The sequence below is a fragment of the Chroicocephalus ridibundus genome, chromosome 4 (genome assembly GCF_963924245.1).
Source record: "Chroicocephalus ridibundus chromosome 4, bChrRid1.1, whole genome shotgun sequence".
Classification (NCBI taxonomy): Eukaryota; Metazoa; Chordata; class Aves; order Charadriiformes; family Laridae; genus Chroicocephalus; species Chroicocephalus ridibundus.
In genome coordinates this window covers 29,035,723-29,054,944 of record NC_086287.1, presented here as the reverse complement: position 1 = coordinate 29,054,944, position 19,222 = coordinate 29,035,723, and the positions used below count along the sequence as shown (strand labels likewise).

Sequence of the window (19,222 nt, the reverse complement as noted above, 5' to 3'; positions counted from 1 at the left end):
TTCAGGGTCAGGGGAGCTGGAGGACTTCAGGGTTAGGGGACCTCAGGGTTTTGTTCCCTTTGTCAAAGCTCTGCCTGATAGACTGCACTTCCGTATCATGTATTGCGATGTTTCTGCATTTAGCTGAGGCCGAAAGAGGAAAAGTAGGAAGTGGGAACTTGACACGTATCTGTTCTGTCAGGATTTCAAGCATCTGTGCCAGAGTTTTGAAACCCATGCCTCCTTATGGAGCCTATAGATGTGTGAACTGCAGCGGTGAAATCTGTGTCCCCATCCCTCCCCCCATCGGGATCACTGAAGCCTTGAAGAGAAACTAACAGCAAATGTAAATGACTTTCTGAGAAGAAAGTTGCACTGACTGTTACAGACCTCATCCACCTGGGGGAAGGTTTCTCAGTATCGCCCAAGGTGAGAGTGTAGCCGTTGCAGTACTGCTGGTCTAGCGCCCATGTGGATGTTCTTGTTTGCTGTAAGCAACGCTTTTGGGTTTTGTGCCCTTTGGGAAGGCATTTAACTCAACCAGAGTTGCACGTAAGCTGGAGCAGAGTGTCTGAATGGGGCTTGACCAGTATCACCCCAACCGTTTCCATTCTCACCTTGGGTGATACTGAGAAACCTTCACCAGGTGGCTGATGCTTGTAACAGTTAATCTAACTTCCCTTTCAGAAAGACAATTACTTTCACAGTTGGGTTTTTTTTCAGGCTTCAGTGATATCTTTTAAAATGCAAGACTTTTCCCATGCAGACGCACACACCAGGTGCCTGGGGGAAGTGCGGTCTGTGCCTCACCATTGGCCCCGTGCCTACTTGCCTTCTGGTGTTTCTTGGCTTGGAGAGGATGTTTGTTACTGGCTGTCAGCAGGGAGAGTGCTATCAGGCCCTTCTCTGGAAGGAAACCACATAGGTCAATGGCACTGGTGTTAATTGAATCCCAGTTCCTTGTTAAAGGTGTGATGATGAGGAAGGTGCTTTTCTAGTATATTACCTTGGCTGGGGGGAGGAGAAAACTCCAATGCTAAAGATGGGTCTGGCTGTAAGGGAGGGTTGAGACCCTATGCAGGACTTGCAAGACGTTTCAGTACCAGAAACGTGCACAGGCTTTCCTCTAGCTGCTAAGGTAGGAACCATCCTGAAACTGCAGGATGCTTCCTCCTGCATACTGAGATCTGGCTGTCCTTGGTCTGCATTTCTTTCAGTAACCTCTGTCTAGCCAGTCTGGTTGGCTCTCCTGAGACTTGGCAGCCTTGTTGTGGATCGCTGCTCCCAAAGATCTCTCTCTTTGCATTTCTACCCTTTCACTACCCAGCAGGAGAGTAGCAGGCTCTGAATGTGCTGCATTTTTATCCCCCTCTCAGGTCTGAATACAGGTTGTTTCTACGCCCTGTCCACTCTGCTGAACCGCATGGTGATCCATCACTACCCAGTAAGTGCATCCAACTCTCGTGGCCCTCTGATGCTTGCTGTTGTCCAGTGCTGGCTGCCGAAGTAGAGTCTGTGAGAAATGCAATGCTACGGTACTTCTGGCTGGCTCTGGCACAAGTTGACTGGCTGGCAGGCGTTCCTTTAGTTCTTACCCCACCCCGTGCGAAAGCCGGTGAACTCTAGAGAAGACAGCTCCTTTTACACCCTAAATGAGAGCATTTTATTCTGAGAAATTCTTCCAGCAATTGCCTCCACCCTGTTCCTGGCAGTGATTTCTACTGGGACATCTGTACCAGGAGGCTGCCCGCACTCGTGCTCTGGTGGCAGAAGGATGGGGTGCTTCAGTAGCTGAGCTACTGTAGAGCTTACTGCTGGGGCTGCGTGCCAGAGAGCTCCTTTCTGTGCTGCCTTATAGCTGGTCCCAATACTTCCTGGTCGGTCTGGCCCAAATCCTAACACCGGGCAGCAAGCTCCATAGGGTTTATGCTGACTCCACTGAGAGTGTCTGTTCACGCTGGCCAATGTTCACCTTTTTCTCTAGGCTGGCTGAGAGAGAAGTGCCAAACCACTTTTCTTCATGGGCCAGAATAGGACACTGCATTGGCTCATAGTGGGCTCAAAAGTGTTCTTGCAAAGGCTAGCTCTGGTTAGTGCGTTACCAGCAGAAGACATGTATGGGACACTAACTTTGCTGTCTCTTCCTCTCGGGGTTCTCTGCACTTTGCTTCGTGTTGGCTATGACTTAGCCCCTGCATTTGTGTGAGTGTGTGTGTGTGTGTGTCTCACCACAGGGGGAGGAGGTGAATGCTGGCAGGATTGGACTCACCATTATACTGTCGGGGATGGTTGGGGCTTTGATCTCCGGCATCTGGTTGGACAGAACCAAAACCTACAAGTAAGTCCCTTGTTTGCCTCTGTGCCCCTAGGCTCTTCCCCCATACTGTGCAAGGAGCAACCCTGTGCAGTTGCAACTCGGCAGTCCAAGGACTAAATCATTGGGAGGGTTTGTAAGAAAAAAATACGGTTCTTCAAAATCCATTTAGTCTAAAGCAAAGTTTGGAGCTGTGTGGTGTTAGTCTCCACCGGACCCATACAAGGTCTAGTGGTCCCTAGGGAGGCATAGGGAGAGGATGAGATGGCTCAGCAGCTGCTTTGTCGGGGATGAGAGAGTTCTTGGCACAAGCAGAATCAAGACTGTACCAGACTATCTCTCAGCCCTTACAAACCAGCTTCTGGGAATCTTTGTCCGGCTTAATGAAAACCACATTGAATCTAGTGCCCAGAGGCATTGTGTGAGGGCATGTTGCTGTATTTAGGGCAGGCATAAGGGGTATTGGGGTTGCGGGTGGATGATTCTGGATTTGCTGCCTGGTGGGTTGGGAGGGCGGATCTGGCTAGCATATTCTGCTATCTGCAAAGGGACGGTTCAGAGTCTTTGGGTGTCCTGCAGCTCCCAGTCCTCAGGAACTCAGATCATCTCACTGACAGACCTCTGTAGGGTGTCCCAGGGGATGGAGAGTGCCTCTTCTGTCTTACATTGGGGTCCTTGTAATCAGCTTTTCAGTTTCCCTGCTGGCTTTGAGAACTGTGCTATAACCTGTTGCCTGAGCAGGTTGGGTGAGAGGGGACTTTACTGGTGATGAGCTGACAGCAATTTCAGAGGTTTTTTTCTTTGCAGCAGCTTTTCATGTCGGGGAGTCCCACTGTCGTTATCCTACCTGGTATCTTGGGCCAGAAAAGCAGGTTCTCATTGTGGGCAGCTTAGATGAATCTGGCTAGCTGTGGGCTTGCAGCTTCTGAAGTGGCCTCTGGCCCTCGCTGTCAACTGGGGGATCAAAAATGGAGAGGAAATGGGCTTCTCTAACAAGAAAGAATGGTAGCTGAGGACTCCTGGGGGTGCTGGGGAAGGAGGAGCAGGTGACTAATACAGAGACTGGCAGGTTGCTTGTTGCTGTTTCTAGATCACTGTGTGCCACTGAGCAGTTCTCATTTGGCAGTCCTGGGAAGTAGAAACGCAGCTGCTATGAGCTGCCCTAGCTAATTGTTCCACGTAGCTTGTGTCTCTTTCCAGCCCGGGGCTAATGGTAAGGTAGCCTCAACTGGCACTGCTAGGGCAGATGGTCTTCCTGATTCTCCTTAAGTGGAGCTAAGTTGCAGCAGGAATGCTGAAGAGCTTTATGGCTCACCAGGCAGAGCTGGGACTTGAAATTGGCCAGAATGGGAGAGGGGGGAAAAAGAATAAATCCTGGATTTGTTCCATGTCCCCTGCTTGCTTGGAGGGGGACCACGTAGGTGGGCAGAGCTGGCTAAGAGTGCAGAAAAATATGGCTATGCCACCCATGGAATTTATACTACAGGCCCCGGCGACTATCTGGGGATAGATTTAGCCATAGGTGAGGAAAAACACTGCTAAGAATTTCTTCCCCATTGCAGCCCACAAACTGGATTTCTGTGGAACTAGCAAAATTTTTGAGTGCTATAGAGTCTTTATTTAGCCCCATTTAAAAGTCTATTTAAAAAAACTGTCAAGATGCCAGATGTTCTAGGTAGGTACCCTCCCCCTTCCCTCCGCTGCTCAGATAGTGTCAGGAACGAAATGGTAAGCACATGAAAATCAGGAAGGAAAGATGTCAAGTCCTTTTTTTAGGGAGAGAGGGGGAAGCAAATGAATGGGATCCAGCTGTGATTGAGGGGAGCAGGGGGAGGTTAATAACAGAAGGAATTGCAGAGCTCTACACGCGTGTTTGATCTTTACTGTCCCATCAGCATTTCCTTGAAAGGGTGAAGCTGTGCTAAGTCAGGCTTTCCCCATCTGTCATGCTCAGGCACCAAATGGCCTTGCATTCTTGCTTTTATTTGGCAGGCAAGTCCCTGCAGCAGCCCCTGTGCTGTTCTTATTTTTGGAATTAGCAGGCGCAGGTTTGGCCCATACAAATATGCGAGTTACGTTGTGACGAGCCAGCGGTCCCAGAACTGGGGCTGCCTCTGGTGGCTTGTCGAGAACAGCCTGCCGCTCTGAAGGGACACGTTTTGTCATAGCGTTAAATGGGGCTCCGTGTACATCCTTCAGGTTTCTGGCTCGGAGGAGAGATGGGATTGTGACACCTGGAGACTCCAAGGTATATTGATATTTGTAGGGGAATCTGGCTCAGAACCAGGGGTTTGGGGACTGGATTAATCATCAGCACTTCTCTTTGGCCAAGCTTCGCTTTTAAGGGCGGTGTTCACATTGCCTCAGATCCAGCTGGTTCCAGACAACGCTCTCCACTGTCATCTCTTCATCTCCGTAAGGCAAGGTGTCAGAAATACCTGTCTCTCTCCATTGACTAGGCAGAGGACCCCAAGTGGGGTTTTAAACCTATGTTTGTACAGGCCCAAAGTGTGTTAAAATTTGGGAGAGGGAGGAAAGACTTGGGGATATTGGAGAATAGGGTGGTTGGGTCTCTTCCACTGAAAGCTGAGTGCTGTTTCAGCCTAATCTGGCCTGCAATTTGGGTCTTCTTGTTGTAGCCCTTTTCCAGGTTAGTCCTTGTGTAGTGGATATGCCTTCACCCTGTCATGACATATGTCTTATGTAAATAATTTACCAATTTACCTTCTCTGTGACCTTCATACAGGAAGAAAGTGGCATAAAACTGAGTGACAAAGGATGAGGGGGCAGTGAAAACCAAACCAGCCCTCTTCAGTTCTTCCCTTCTCCAGCATCTGACATCTCGGTGTCTTCAGCAGTGAGATCCTTCTGGGAGTATAGGGACCAGGCCTTCTTTCAGGCTCTTGCACAGCCTGGAGTGTGCTGTCCTCATGGCAAAACCTGTGGAGGCTGTCTGTCATCCCAGTCCGTACAGCAGAGCGATGTGGATCTGCACACAACATTCCAGTGAGCACCTAAAGCTGTGGCACGTGGCTGTGGCCTCCCCTCACCCCTTATTCATTTGTTGCTTCAGATGTTGCTTGACTATAGCGTTTTTGCAGCTCCACCCCCCTGCAAGTCTGGTCCAGTCCCCTTGGTTTTCCTCATCCAAGTGACCTTGTGAGACATGGCTGGGCTGGGCCATGGCCATTTGTGGTGGGTTGACCCTGGCTGGCTGCCAGGAGCCCACCAAAGCCTTACTCCAGGGCTTCCTCTGAAGTTCGCTGAACAGCAGGAGTTGTGCTCTCCATTTCAGTCCTGTCCCCTGATGGTGCTGGCCCTGGCTGGCTTTTTTCCCTAAGGTCTCTCTTTTCTCACAGTCTTTTGTGTGAGCTCTTTAATCCGCCTCTTCAGAAGGGTAGGGAATGTGGCTGGGAGGGCAGATGAATGTCAGGGCAGCTTAGGTTCACCTAAGTGACAAGCGTGTCAGCTCCTTCACAGATCTTCTCCTGGCTCTGCCACAGAGACTTGGCAGCTGGTGCCTTCGTAGCACTGCTTCCTTCCCAGTAGCACTGCTTCCTTCCCACACCCTAGAGCATAGAGGGAGGTTAACCCCCGTTGTCCTAAGGTGATGTAGCAGGAGGTGTAACTGCACTCACTGCACTAGTCAGCCCATTAAGGAGTCTGGTGGTACCTGCTCCAGATGATAATGATCAGTCCCTGTAGGGCCATCATGGGAACAGCTTGCTAAAAACACCAGAATGCTGTGCTAATGTCCTCTGTGAATCTGCTTCTCCTCCTTTGTGTTTTTATCTCTTCCGTAAGATATTTATGGCTATGATAAGGGTCTTATCAAGCAAAACTGGGCATTCTTCCATGCCCTAGGGTCACAAAGCATTCTTCTTGTCCTCTAGTGACATGGTGACAAAGGCCACTTCCTGAGAAATGCTCTGCCTTGGTGTCTTTCCCCAGGAGTTTCTTTGTTTCCCTATGCACCAGTGTCTACCTGTGTCTCAGTTTAAACCCTTGTCAAAATTTTGGGTCTTGCTCTTGCTTGGACTGCTGGGCAATGTTGTTTTTTTTTTTTTTTGTGTGTGTCAGCAGTGGTATGCTGAGGGGAGATGGGTATTGCTAAAGTCTGGTTTAGCAGAAGTCTGCTTGTGTGCTTGTGGCTGTTCCCTGCAGCAGGAGTCACAGTCAGGGCTGTCTGTTCAAGTCCCAGCTAGGGAACGCGGTGAGCAGGCAGCCGCTCAGTGCGTGGCTTCAGATGTGTGATTTCCACAGCACTCAAGCCTGTGGCCTTGTTCTTTCACAAAGGTCTGTCGATTTGTTTTTTTTTTCCTGCTGGAGCCTAATGATTCAGGGAGGTCCGTGAGGAAAGCTCATAGTCTTTTAGAGACAGCTAATGTGTGGTAGACAATGTACTCATGGCAAGATAAAACGATTTTCTCCATTTTGTCCCCAACTTAGTTCTGGAGAACACCTTCAAGAGCTGCCTGCTCCTATGAGCCTGCCTGCTCTAGTTCTCGGTGTGGGGGAGCTGCATTTTCTGGGAACTTCTTTATTGCAGCTTGACTAATGACATCAGTGTGAAACAAAGTCCTGACCACATCTGGTCACTAACTCATTCATCACCTTTGCCTGGAGATGAGGGGCAAAGTGCAACTGTTGGCAACTGTCACAACAGAGTGAATCAGATACGAATTGCTTGGAATACTTGAACTGTAAGCCTAGGAAGCTGGGTGACGTTTTCTGGGACTATCCTAAGAGCTGTGCGCTGAGCCCAAAACTGGCTGTGGGGAGAAAATGATAATTAAAAAAAACACGTGCCAGGTTGTTCCTGCTGGCAGAGACCAAGCTTGTTAGGGCCACCCCTTGGAGGCCTGCACTGTGTTTTAGCATTGACTGCTCTGCAGTTTGGAGACTCCTGTTTATGGAAAAAGCACCCAATTCTAACATGGGTCGTCGTGCAGCCCAGGGAGCTGTAATTCTGGCCTTGAGCTCTTTTCCTAGTCAGCACTTTTCCTCCGTGGCTGCTTGTTTAAGGGACGGGAGGTATAGGAACTCACAGGAGATAGCTGAGGAACCTGTATTAAGCAGAAAAAGGCTTTTAACCTGCTTCGCTTTAGCTTTCTGGGGCTGCTTTCTAACTCCTCCTTCTCCTTCAGCTCTTTTCCTTCTGCAGTCTCCAGGCTGTGTGCCGGCCACACAGCAGCTCTCTATAATGGATTATAGCAGAAGTAAGCAGCCCCTTCGTGCTGCCTTCACAGATGACTATTTTTCTTCATGAAAGCATTGGAAAGAACATATTCTAGAAATGATGCAGCAGCGGAGGTTAAGGGATTTGCCTACCCCTTTGAAACAAAACAAAATTACTTGTCACAACAAAATGTTTAGCCTTTCAGTACGTTAGATGTGTTTGGTGAACCTTTGTAAGTATGGATCGGTAGTTGAAGTCTGAAATTAGCTTCTCAAGCCTGTATTTAGATAAGAATCTACATATGAGCATGAACCTCACTGACTTCAGTCATTGCAGCAGTGAGGGAGGACAGAACCTTAGCTGGAAAATTCTGTTTTTATCTGTAGTAATTCAGTGTTCTGGAAATATTTTATTACACAATATAATACTGGCCGCCCGTTTGGGGTTGGATTTTTGACAGTGGTCATTTGCATTAAAAAGGAAAAAAAAAAAGTGAAAATAGTTTGAGGTTTAGTTTCTTTAGTAGAATTCTAGGAACTGATACCAAACACATTCTTTACTGAATTAAGACTAAAATTTGGTAGAAAGTACACAAGTAGGTCATGGTTATACGTTTAATTTCTTCCTAAAAGACAACAGCCAAAAATTTTTGTCAACTCTGGTAACTGTTTTGCTTTCAAGATCCTAGTGGAATTTCAGTCAGGTAAAGGATTTACCTTTCCTTCCTCCCTTCCTCCATCCCTCCCAAAACTATGTACTGTGAAGAGCTGCTTGCTACCTCCTGTACTAGAAAGAGCCTTGGGTTTTGGATGTGGGGAGGGTTTCCTTGATGTCTAGTCAGTTCTGGTGAAGCTGGCCTGGACTGCTGTGTGTGTCTTGCAGTACTGAGCCCACTGACATTCCTCAGCGTGGCCAGGCTGCAGGTCTGACCGTTCCCAGGATCTGCCTGGCATGCTTCCTGGGCACTGGGTTTCTTTGTCCCCTCTGCCCAGAGATGAGAACTTGTGGCTGAGCTGCTGTTGGCCGTGGAACTGGCACTAGCCCTGCTAAATGCTCCCGTGGCTTGAGGGTGAGCCTGTGAAGGCAACCTGTCTTGCACGTCACCTCTCCACATACAGTAGGCCGTTAAACACAGAAAGGAGCAGCAATGAATGGATAGCACTGAAAAATACAGGCCCATAACGCTGTAGCGGTGTTGTCACCTCTTCCCTTTGCTTTCCTGCTAGGGAGTGCTCAGTCCCTTCAGCTGCCGCTTATAAGCGTGTCCAACTGGTTATAGTACAGAGCATGCCCAAGAAAGATTATTGAACTTTTTATCTGGCTCTTGTTCTCCCCCTCAAGAGGCATGTACAGTATATGACCAGGGACCTGTCAGCCCATAGTAGGATCTGAGCTTTCTTGGCTGCCCCATAGGTGCCTCCTTATAGATGTGATGCCCTGACCCCACAGGGGGTGAAGCCCCTGGTCATGAGGTAGGGACGTGAAAACTCTTAGGTCATGTTATTGCTCCTCCTGCTGCCTTGCGGTGTGTGCAGGCACTTCTGTGCTCCCTGTCAGTCCAGTTCTTCTGTCTGGGGTAAGGGTGTCAGGGAGCTGACAACTTTATTTATTTATTTATTTTTAATCCAAGTGCTGCAAACCATACCAAGACCTGTGGGCGAAAAGAATAGGAGGACCAGATTAAATAAAACCCTAACTCTGCTTTTCCTTGCAGACAGACAACACTAGTTGTCTATATCATGTCTCTGGCGGGAATGATAGCCTACACCTTCACTCTGAGCCTAGGCCACCTCTGGGTGGTCTTTGTGACTGCGGGCATGCTGGGGTAAGTTCATGTGCAAGCTGCTTTCCTCTACGTGTGAGCTGCTAGGGGGTGAGCAGGGAGGCAGATGTCATGGCGCAGGAGGGACTGGGGAGAGCCATAGCCTGTGTGTGGCTCCTCTGTGGATTAAGGACAAAACAATCTGCTGTTCCCATCTCTCTCTTGTATGTGTTTCATTAGAGTTAGGGACATTAGTGTGGTCCTGCTCAGCTGCAGCTGCCTTAAATGTTCCAGGCAATCAAGTGAAAGCATTTGTCAAACAAGTGGTACCACAGCTGCATAGATAACCAGTGGGCAGGAATGAAAAGCAAGTGGGCCTGGATGGCTGTTTGACTGTGCATGGGATGATGCCCCTTAAAGTTACTTGTTGGAGATGTTGCTTTTAATGCCTCGTTCTTGTAGCAGCTGGCAGCTCCCTGCTGGCCTAGCTCTGTGCCTTGAAGCTGGGGACAAAGTTATTTCTGGGCAGAACGAAGACCTGTGCCATGGTGAGGGAGTCAGACACCTGCCTAGGGGAAACATCGTGTGCAGTCAGTGAAGCACCCCCAAAAGTATATGGGCTACACTGTGCCTCTTCAGTCTTCCTTCTGGCAGTTGATGGGTCTTCATTTCTGTGTGTTTCTTTACAGGTTTTTCATGACAGGATACCTTCCCCTGGGCTTTGAGTTTGCTGCAGAGTTGACATACCCAGAATCAGAAGGAACATCATCAGGGCTCCTTAACGTCTCGGCACAGGTAAATGTGCTTGCCTCTTCATAAACAGAGAGATTAAACTGTAGTTCCCAGCCTTGACTCCTATTTCTTGTCCATGATTATTGTAATGTACTGCAGATCTAAGCACCCTGGGACTGGGCTCTTTGAATGATGTTCCTTATAGCATTTCTCTAGTGGCACCCGTTCTATTTCTGCTTAGGAAAATCCATGATGATGCCAATCATCCTTGCTTTTTCCAACATTGCTCCTAACAGCCTAGGACCTAGCTCTTCTCCAGTGAGAGATGGGATTCCGGCCTTAAGGGTTGCCTGTCTTCCCATCAGCTGCCAGGAGGTGCCTCTGGATGTGTTTATAACCAAACTTAAGCCTCGCTAGGCCAACAGCTTGGCTGGCCTATATGCCTTGATACTTTGGTAAAGCTGGGAAGCTGTTCAGACTGCTTTATAGTAACAGCATAGCTTGATGCTGCCTTTGTTTGTTTGTAGATTTTTGGTATTGCCTTCACCATCAGCCAAGGGCAAATCATGGATCGTTACGGGACGAAGGCGGGGAATATCTTTCTTTGTTCCTTCCTGTTCCTGGGGACTGTTATGACAGGTAACTAAATTTTTCAGTGTTCCTTTGTTGTGACTCTTCCCCTTGGGCTTGGCATATGCATTGAATGGCTTTTGTGTGTAGCGGTGCCTGCAGGAAAGGCCAGGACCCAGGCAGCAGTCCCATAGCAATGCTGCTGCGCTGCTTTAAGCAGCTGGTCTGTGTTACAAAGAAGATCCAAGGCTTCTTGCCCTGGCTGGGGTCTCAAAGATGCATCTTCTACACGCTACAATGAGGACTCTACCCTGCCTGTTTCAGAAGTGCTCTCTGCCTTATCCAGGAGAGGGGTTTCTCTTGCTCACCGTTACGCGTTCCTGTCTCCTTTGGGGCCTCTGTTGCCCCTTTGAGTCCTGGGGAAATTGATTTGTGCTCTGCATGGTGACTTAACTGCCTTCACATCTCTCTTCTTCCCTCTGTCCCAGCATTCATTAAGGCTGATCTCCGAAGACAGCAGGCCAATTTGGATAATGAACAGACAGTGAGTAAATCCCCCTTCAATCCCTGCTGTGCCCCTGCCATTAGCTCAGGACAACACCCAGCCACCCTCCTCCCTAGGAATAGGGCTGGCCCTTTCTGAGTTATGGTAGCAGCTGCGATTCTCTTCTCTTATCCCACAGCTTCTTGCCCAGCCTGTGGGGGGAAGCTCCTTTTTGGCATTTTTAGACAGGTGGCTGTAATCCCAGCTCTTCCAGCTGCTGGGGCCTCTGTTTGCTAATGTCATGCAGAATCTCTAGGCTCTGGTCCTCTGGGAGCCTGCAGGGCTTTACACATCTTTATATTGGCTAGGGACAGATGTATGGTAGCACTGTGGTTGCTTCTCTCCCCTGACAATGCAATGAGCCCTCCAGTGCTCTGCTGTTGTTTAGAGATGGGTAACTATTATTTCAGGCCCCTAGGGAGGCAGGTTGTTCCTCTTATTCCCTGTCCTCAGCTGCCAAATGGGGCTCAGTTTATGGGACTGGAGGAAGCTAGGTGGCAGAGCCCAAGTGAGGGCTTGAGCAGCCTGGCTCCCCACACTTTGTGCAGTGCTGAAGACAAGGCTGCTACTTCATATGTGTGCATCAGAGCTCAGTGTATGATATCCCTGGGGCATACTGTGCAATTAATGCAGCTGTTTGCATGTGTGAGAGGGCCTCTGGTGAACTAATTGCAGTGGATACTCTTAAAAACTCTCCCTGCAGGGAAAGGGAGGGGACTGGTGGTTGTTTGAGGCTCATTTCCTTATTGCTCTGGGCTCCTCTTCTAGGACATTAGCAGAGATGTCCACCCAACGTTCATGAAGCCATCAGCGACCATGACTAGCAAAGTGCTTAAGCTCAGTTCTCTGCTCTCTCGAGTCACCTTTTTTCAGAAGACTGTGCTGCCTTCCTCCAGATAATCTAACCAGTCCGATCTGGAGAGAGACCAGAAGGTCCAAGAAGCAGCTCTGCTCCGACTGGCTGCTCTGCTCAGGAAGGTGGATTTTCAGTTACAAAATATAAGCTTTTTAATTTTTATTTAATTTTTATTTTTTATTTCTTCTTACTGAACTATCTGAGCACAAATGCAGAGGATAGGATAAGTAAAGGGAATTGATGCTGTCTTGAGTAGTTCCTGCACATATAATTCTAGACCAGATGTGAGGGGAAAAAGGCTGTACAATTTATCTTGTTTGGGTAAAGGAGTCCCCACCCCATTGTCATAACATAAAAAGAATTCCTGCTTTTTTTTCCTGCTCTGAGGCTTAAAACTTTGGCTAATTTTAGCAGTGGTGAGCATCATGGTCTACAAGACCAAGCTAGAAGACAACTGCCCTCCCAGAATCCTGGCATGAATGGGGCTAACTGAAACACACACTTAGCTAAGCTGAGCTGGGGTAAAGACCAGCCTGTTTTGATACACACCAGACTACTTATATCCCTTGATTAACAGTGCTGAAGCCAAAGGCAGAAGATGAATTGCAAGGCCAAACCATCCTCCACAAGCCCTGAGGCAGCAGGGTTGTAACGAGAGGTGCTGGTGGAACTGAGTTAATACATAACATGTATGTGCAAGGCCCAGGAAATAGCAAGGTCCTTTGGCAGCGAACATGATGCCTAGTAGTAGTAAGGTCCTTTCCCTTTGTCAGACACTTTGCTCACCAGATGAATTGTACGCTTTTGCTTAAGCCATTTTTAGTATAAACACAATTGTAAGAGCTTGCTGCTGGAGGGGGGAGGGTGTTGAGACCAGAGCAAAGGTGGTACAGGTGTCATTACTATAATCCTAAAAGCCTGCAGTACTGACTGCAGAAAGAACCAGAGGGATGTGTGTGAGGTAACAGGTCTCGGTCAAAAACATCACTGGCAGCTCCTTCCTCCTGAGGAGTCATGCTCTGAGGAAGTCATGATGGACACCCCACCACACCCCCAAGTGTGGTCTCCACGTGGCTCACCTGGATACTTCTCAAGCTTAACAAACAACCCTAGGTGCTCAGCCAGCTGAAGGTGGGCTGAACCTGGTGTTCTGCACTGGCATGGATGTCTCAGTCAGGGGAGCAGCCAGCTGGGCTTGGGCATTGTGTGCTGCCTTTGTGGAGAGCTCTGACAGACTCAGGTACTGGAGCTTTTCTACGTGGCACAGCTGCCTTACACATGCTTGGGTGTTTTTACTGGTTTCTTCCTTTGCCTGTCCCTCTTTTTTTTTTATTTTCCCCCTCTTTCATTTCCCTCCCTACTTGCCTCTGTCTTTTCTGGGATGGTGACTTGTGGCTGTTGTTACAGAGACTTCAAGGCAGCAATCAGATCACGGATTACGGGACTGTAGCTTGTAACCCTAACCCCATCAATTCCCATTCCTGCTCACTAGCTCATATACAAAGGTAGGAGAATTGCACTAATCTGCTTCTCTGAACACTCACGGGTGGCACAGGCACCAAGCCAATGGCACTTCTGGGGTGACAGCAGTGGCTGTAGAGTACTGAGAATCTTTCTGGCCTTCTTGGGTACCCACCTGGGAGGAAAGACAAGATAGCTTTCAAGAACAGAGTGCAGATTCCACCGGACTCATGTCAGATAGGGGCATAGGGATTCAATTAGGTGGGGCAAGGTAAAGCCTGATGCTGGAGCAGATGGAGAACTGATTTGTCAGTAGGTTACTGGGGAGAGGAGGTGCAGGCGTTTGGAGGCTGTTCTCTGACGTTACTTTTACAGTCCATGTTCTTGGCTGGAAGTGATACCAGGAACCCTGTAGAAGAGTTGGCTTTGATCACAGCCAGGGTGTGTGGCCAACTTCAAGAAGGAAGTTTAAAAACATCTAGCAATAAGAGTCATTGGGTTGGTGCCTTTTGGTATAAGAACACCTGAAAATTTTAAACCTCTGTGCTTGCTGATCTGTGAATTTCAATGGCACTTGGCATTTTCTCAGCTGTTGCTTGTGGTGTAATGCTTTATTACTCACTGTCCTCTGCTACGCACTGACTGGCTGATCTGCCAAGTTAACCATGCTACCCTTTGCTTTTCAAGGTGTTCATCGAGTGTGTGCATCAATGCCACAGCCAACAGGACTAACAGGCAAAAGCAGAGCAAGCCTGTTGGGAAAAACAGACTTAATCCTGCTAAGACTAGAGCGTGTGCTACAGGGAGCGTGAAGCTGCCATGCTTTGATGTAGGTGTGAGGAAGAGTCCCATGGGCAGGGAAAGATTTGGTGCCAGGCTGAGTGCTTCTGAAGCTGTCTCCATGCTGCAGTCTGTGGCAGTTTTAGCAGGGTATGCGTGTGGTGTTGATTTGGGACCAAGTAGTTGAGAAGCTGTAGCTGTGTGAGCTGGGCAAGCCTGCTTGGCGTATACTGGTACTATTTGGATAGCTGAAGTTTATATCATCGCCTTGGTTAGCAGACCTAGCTTGGTACAATTGCCAGTGCTACCACTGATGTCTCAGTTGCAAAATAGACTCTGTGAGGCTCAGGGATGGTCCTGTATAGGCCCTGTGTCAAAACTGCTTCCATAAAGAAAAAAAAAGATGGGTCATTGTCATAGGAAACTCCCTTCTGAAGGGAACAGAAGGCCCAGTATGCAGACTGGACCCACTTCTTAGGGAAGTCTGCTGCCTCCCTGGGGACCAGGTTAAAGTTGTAAAGAGAAAGCTTCCTGCCCTGGTACAGCCCTCAGATTATTATCCGTTATTGATTTTTCAGGTAGGCAGCGATGAAGTTGCAACAAGAAGTCTAAGGGCAATTAAGAGAGACTTCAGGGCCTTGGTACGACTGGTTAAGGGATCAGGAGCACAAGTAGTGTTCTCCTTTGTCCTTACAGTTGCAGGGAATGATGAAGGAAGGAACAGAGTGAGCCAGCAGATCAGTACCTGGCTTTGAGCCTGGTGTCACCAGCAGAATTTTGGGTTTTTTGATCATGGGTTGGTTTACATGACACCAGGTCTGCTGGCGACAGATGGGGTAAACCTGTCTCAAAGGGAGAAAAGGATCTTTGCACAGGCATTAGCAGGGCTCATTGAAAGAGCTTTAAACTAGATTTAAAGCGGGGAAAGGATAAAACCAGGGTCTCCAGAGATAAGCCTGGGGGCAGTGTGCCAATGTTTGAGGGACGGTGTGTTAGCGAGGTCCTTTGGTCTGCCATCTCAGTGGAGGTAGGGGATGGAGATCCATACAGCAGCAAAGATGCAAGGGTTATTCATGTGTTAGAAACCACGGAAGCACCTGAGAATGGTCATGTAGGAATTAGGGCCTGTATCTCCAAGAAGGTGGCAGGATCAGTAGCCCAACTGAAGTGCATCTACACCAGCATTTGCATGGTGTACACCACCACCATGCAAATGCACGCAGCACGGGCAACGAACAGGAGGAGCTGGAAGCCATTGTGCAGCAGGAAAACCTATGATATATTTGCCATCATGGAAACATGGTGGGATGAGTTGCACAACTGGAGTGCTGCAATGGATGGCTATAAAATCTTCAGAAGGGATAGGCAAGGAAGGAGAGGTGGTCGGGTGGCCCTGTATTTTGGGGAGTGTTTTGACTGTCTAGAGCTTAATGATGGTGATGATAGGGTTGAGTGTTTATGGGAAATAATCAGAGGGAAGGCTAACAAGGCAGATATCATGGTGGGAGCCTGTTATAGGCCACCCAGCCGGGATGAAGAGGTGGATGAAATACTCTATAAGCAGCTGGGAGAAGTCTCACAATCGCTAGCTCTTGTTCTAGTGGAGGACTTCAACTTATGAGATGTCTACTGGAAATACAATACAGCAGAGACAAAACAGACCAGGAGGTTCCTAGAGTGTGTGGAAGATAACTTCTGACGCAGCTGGTGAGTGAGTCGACTAGGGAAGGCACCCTGCTGGACCTGTGGTTTGCAAACAGAGAAGGACTTGTGGGTGATGATGGTTGGAGGCTGTCTTGAGCACAGCAATCACAAAATGACAGAGATTTTCGTTCTTGGAGAAGTAAGGAGAGGGTCAGCAGAACTGACACCTTGGACTTCCAGAGGGCAGACTTCGGCCTGTTTAGGGGCCTGGCTGACAGAGTCCCTTGGGAGTCAGTCCTGAAAGGTGAGCTGGTGGAGAAGAGAACCAGCCTGACTGAACAGAGAGCTTTGGCTGTCAGTGCCCTTCTCTGCTTATGGCTATAATTAAACAGATGTTGCAATTAGTAGAACTTGTAGTGGGAACTAAATTAGCCTAATGGCATTATGGACACCTTGTCCTCTATTAATAAAGCTGTAGTGTGCTTCCAAGAATCCTCCCGCTTCTGTCTGCCTCAGTTCCCAGAGCGACATCAGGGTTAGCTTTCTGTGTCTCAGGACACTTGGATCAAATGCTTGTTTTACATGGTAATGAGTCTCTCTGTGGGCTGCCTTTGTTGTAAGTGCATCTGAAGCCATTCCAACATTGCGCCTTAAGGTTTCATAGTAGTGTCAGTTGATTCAGCATATACATTATTCACGTATATGCTGTGTATAGCCTGTGCTCATCCGCTCCTGGTTTCCAGCATCCATGCAAACCTTCCTGCATTGTTCCTTTGTGTTATGAAAGAAGCATCTTTGCTGATTTTCCATGGTTTGTTTTGACTCAGGAGTGAATTGTTCAAGAAAGTCTTTGGCAACATTTCTTTGGAAATACTTTTAAGCTTGTGTGGGTTTTTAAGAAAGCAGCAATCATACGGAGTGCAGGATTCCAAAATGGCAGGACTGCCCTCATCTTTCAAACTGGGCTTTGCTAGGCCTCTTTGAAACTCGCAAATGTGATTAATGCATGTTCAGGGCACTGGAGTCTACTTTATGCTGGTCTTATATAGTGGTAGATAAGTTGCATTTGTGTGTGTGAAGAACCTATTCTTGATAGCAGAGAGTAAGGAGTAAAGTGGTTTCGGACTTTGTCCCGGTTTTTGAATTTTAATAAAACTTAAAACTTTTGTCTGGAGTGTTATGCTACCAGCAGGGCTGAGCACTGATGAGTGGATGATTTTGGATGACCAATGACCTGCGCTTGGTGTACAGCCACAGCAAGTGATTCGTTTAAAGCGGGACTGAAGTTCTGCTGTGTCCTCAAACCATGTCCTGGATAAGTCAGGACTCGATCAAGGCTAAGTACCTTTTTTTGCTGGTTGTATGTTTGCCTGGATGCAAAGATGCATCTGATGGATCTTGGTGGAATATCCAAAAGCATGTTACTTTTTCCTCCCAAGGCCAGTGTGATTTAGAGGCATTAGGGCAAGCATCCAACCTGAGTAGCTTACTGGAGTCCCTTGCAACCTGTAGCATGCTTACTCTCTAGTGAAATACTGCCAATAAAAAAAAAACAAACCAAAAAACAACAAAACCCAACAAACTGCTGGAATTTTGCATAGTAGGCACAAATGGTGTGTATCCCATCCCCTGCTTCCCAAACTTCCCTGTTCCCTTTCTGTGCTTGCTGTGTGGCAACTGGCCTTCTCCTCCTATCCGAAAGCCATGGGCAGGCCACTTGCATGCCCTCTTCCAGTACTATGACTCCCAGCTGTGAGAGCTGCCTGCCTTTTCCAAGGCGGTGGAGCCCTGCAGGCTGGCAGATCTAAACCTTCCTGTAGCTCCACAGCAGGTGAGTGGCATTCAGATCCCGGAGCTGCTTGGGGTGCCTTTTCAGGGTTGCCAGCATGCTTCCATGATGCATTCTGGTGAGGTTTCCCAAGCCTAAATGCATCTTTCCCTTTATTCCTCCCTCTGGCACTACTTTATGCACCCCCCTAACCCCTCCTGCTGGTACGAGTTTCCTCTTTGTGCTTCCTGGCTTTTGCTTCCAGGCATCTCCTTGAAGCTTTCCTAATCTCGCTCCTCTACTTTGGGATGTTGCTGCTGACCTCTGTAAAAGCTTTTCACCTGCAATTTGTGTAAGAGGCTACTCAAAATGAAGCTGTTTCATATGCCTTGCTTCCATGCTGCCTGGTCTTCTCTTGAACTGCACTGGGGATGTGAACCTCTTTACTGTGCACCTCTGACTCCTGCCTCAGATGTCAGTCTTGCCCCAGAGCGAGTTAACTCGGAGCCCAGGCTGTGGGAGAATCCACATTTACCCGTACAAGTCTGTACGCTGTCTTTGAATTGGTGAGAACTGGGGCGTCTCACTGTGAGCAGAGTCAGAACTTGGAGAGAGGTATCTGAAATCCCCTGGGGGAAGGAGAAGTCTAAAGTCTAATCCTAACGCACCTCAGAAGGGCTCAGCAGAGGAGCTCATCAGGCTCCACCCAGAAAGGCTGAACTGGAATTGCAGAAGTTTGGCTGTTTCATGCAACCCAGGACAGGGTGGTAATTGGGCAGCAGCCAGCCTTGCTTTTCCTCTGGTGAATAAATCTATAGCTCCCTCCATCTTAAGGGAAGAAATTGTAGGAGGGTTCAAATAGTCAGGCCAATTCTTCTATAGGATTTATGCAGACACGAACTTGTGTGTTTCCCTCTTATTTCTTATGGCTCTTTAAGATACAAGTAAAGAATTTCAAAGAAAGCCTTATCTGCACCACTCTGTGGAATTATCAGAGCCGTGAGTCCAAAATGGGGACAGGGAAGAAGCGGGGAAGTGGGTGCCAGCCCTGAATGGGGGGTGGGGATGAAAAGTCTTGAGAAGAATCTGAGAGTTGAAGAGGTCCTTGCTCATGCAAGAGTAAGGACAGAGAGGAGCTAGTTGCTGTGCTGAGCCTCCTGAGGGTGCAGAGGATGCAGGTTCTGTCTGGTGCTTGCACAGATACTGCGCTGCCCTGTGGCATGAAGGAGGAGTTCCCAGTTCCTTCCCTTGCCCAGGGAACTGGCCCTGCAGCTTCACCGTTTTGAGGCCGATACTGTGTCACCGTGAAACGTCTTCAGGGAGCTGGCTCTGGGGCTGATAGCTGGGCCTGTACAGCTTCTGGGAATTAACTCTGGTCTGAGGACTACAGCAAGTAGCTTAAGGGAAGTGGGACCCTTGCTCTGCCCTGCTGCCCCAGTGCCCCTTGTCTGGGCAGTTAGAAGGGTCTGGAGACGGAAGAGGGAACTAGGTGCGCTCTCTGAGGATGGTGATTCTTCTTTGGGGATTTCTGCACACTAGCAGAGAGCTGCGAATTAACCAGCCTCTGGCCAGCTGGTCTCTCTGAAGTCTGGGTCTAGCCACCCACTATCCTAACCGTATTGTTTTTCTCTGT

The 19,222-nt window shown here is 48.5% G+C and overlaps 1 protein-coding gene across 4 annotated transcripts in view; it reads left to right on the top strand.

Moving 5' to 3' along the window:
- Positions 1 to 19,222, top strand: part of FLVCR2 (FLVCR choline and putative heme transporter 2) — a 40,378-nt gene that overhangs the window by 19,356 nt on the left and 1,800 nt on the right. For 3 of the 4 annotated variants that reach the window (XR_010070706.1, XR_010070707.1, XR_010070708.1), the window contains 7 exons: positions 1,356 to 1,423; positions 2,214 to 2,317; positions 9,187 to 9,297; positions 9,924 to 10,029; positions 10,494 to 10,605; positions 11,025 to 11,080; positions 11,849 to 12,058. Coding sequence is in view for 1 of the 4 variants with exons in the window: in XM_063332117.1 (XP_063188187.1) it covers positions 1,356 to 1,423; positions 2,214 to 2,317; positions 9,187 to 9,297; positions 9,924 to 10,029; positions 10,494 to 10,605; positions 11,025 to 11,080; positions 13,344 to 13,441 (655 nt within the window). In the remaining 3 variants the exon portion in view is untranslated. Of the gene's footprint in view, positions 1 to 1,355; positions 1,424 to 2,213; positions 2,318 to 9,186; positions 9,298 to 9,923; positions 10,030 to 10,493; positions 10,606 to 11,024; positions 11,081 to 11,848; positions 12,059 to 13,343; positions 13,442 to 19,222 lie in introns of all 4 variants that reach the window. The other variant, XM_063332117.1, reaches the window with a different exon arrangement.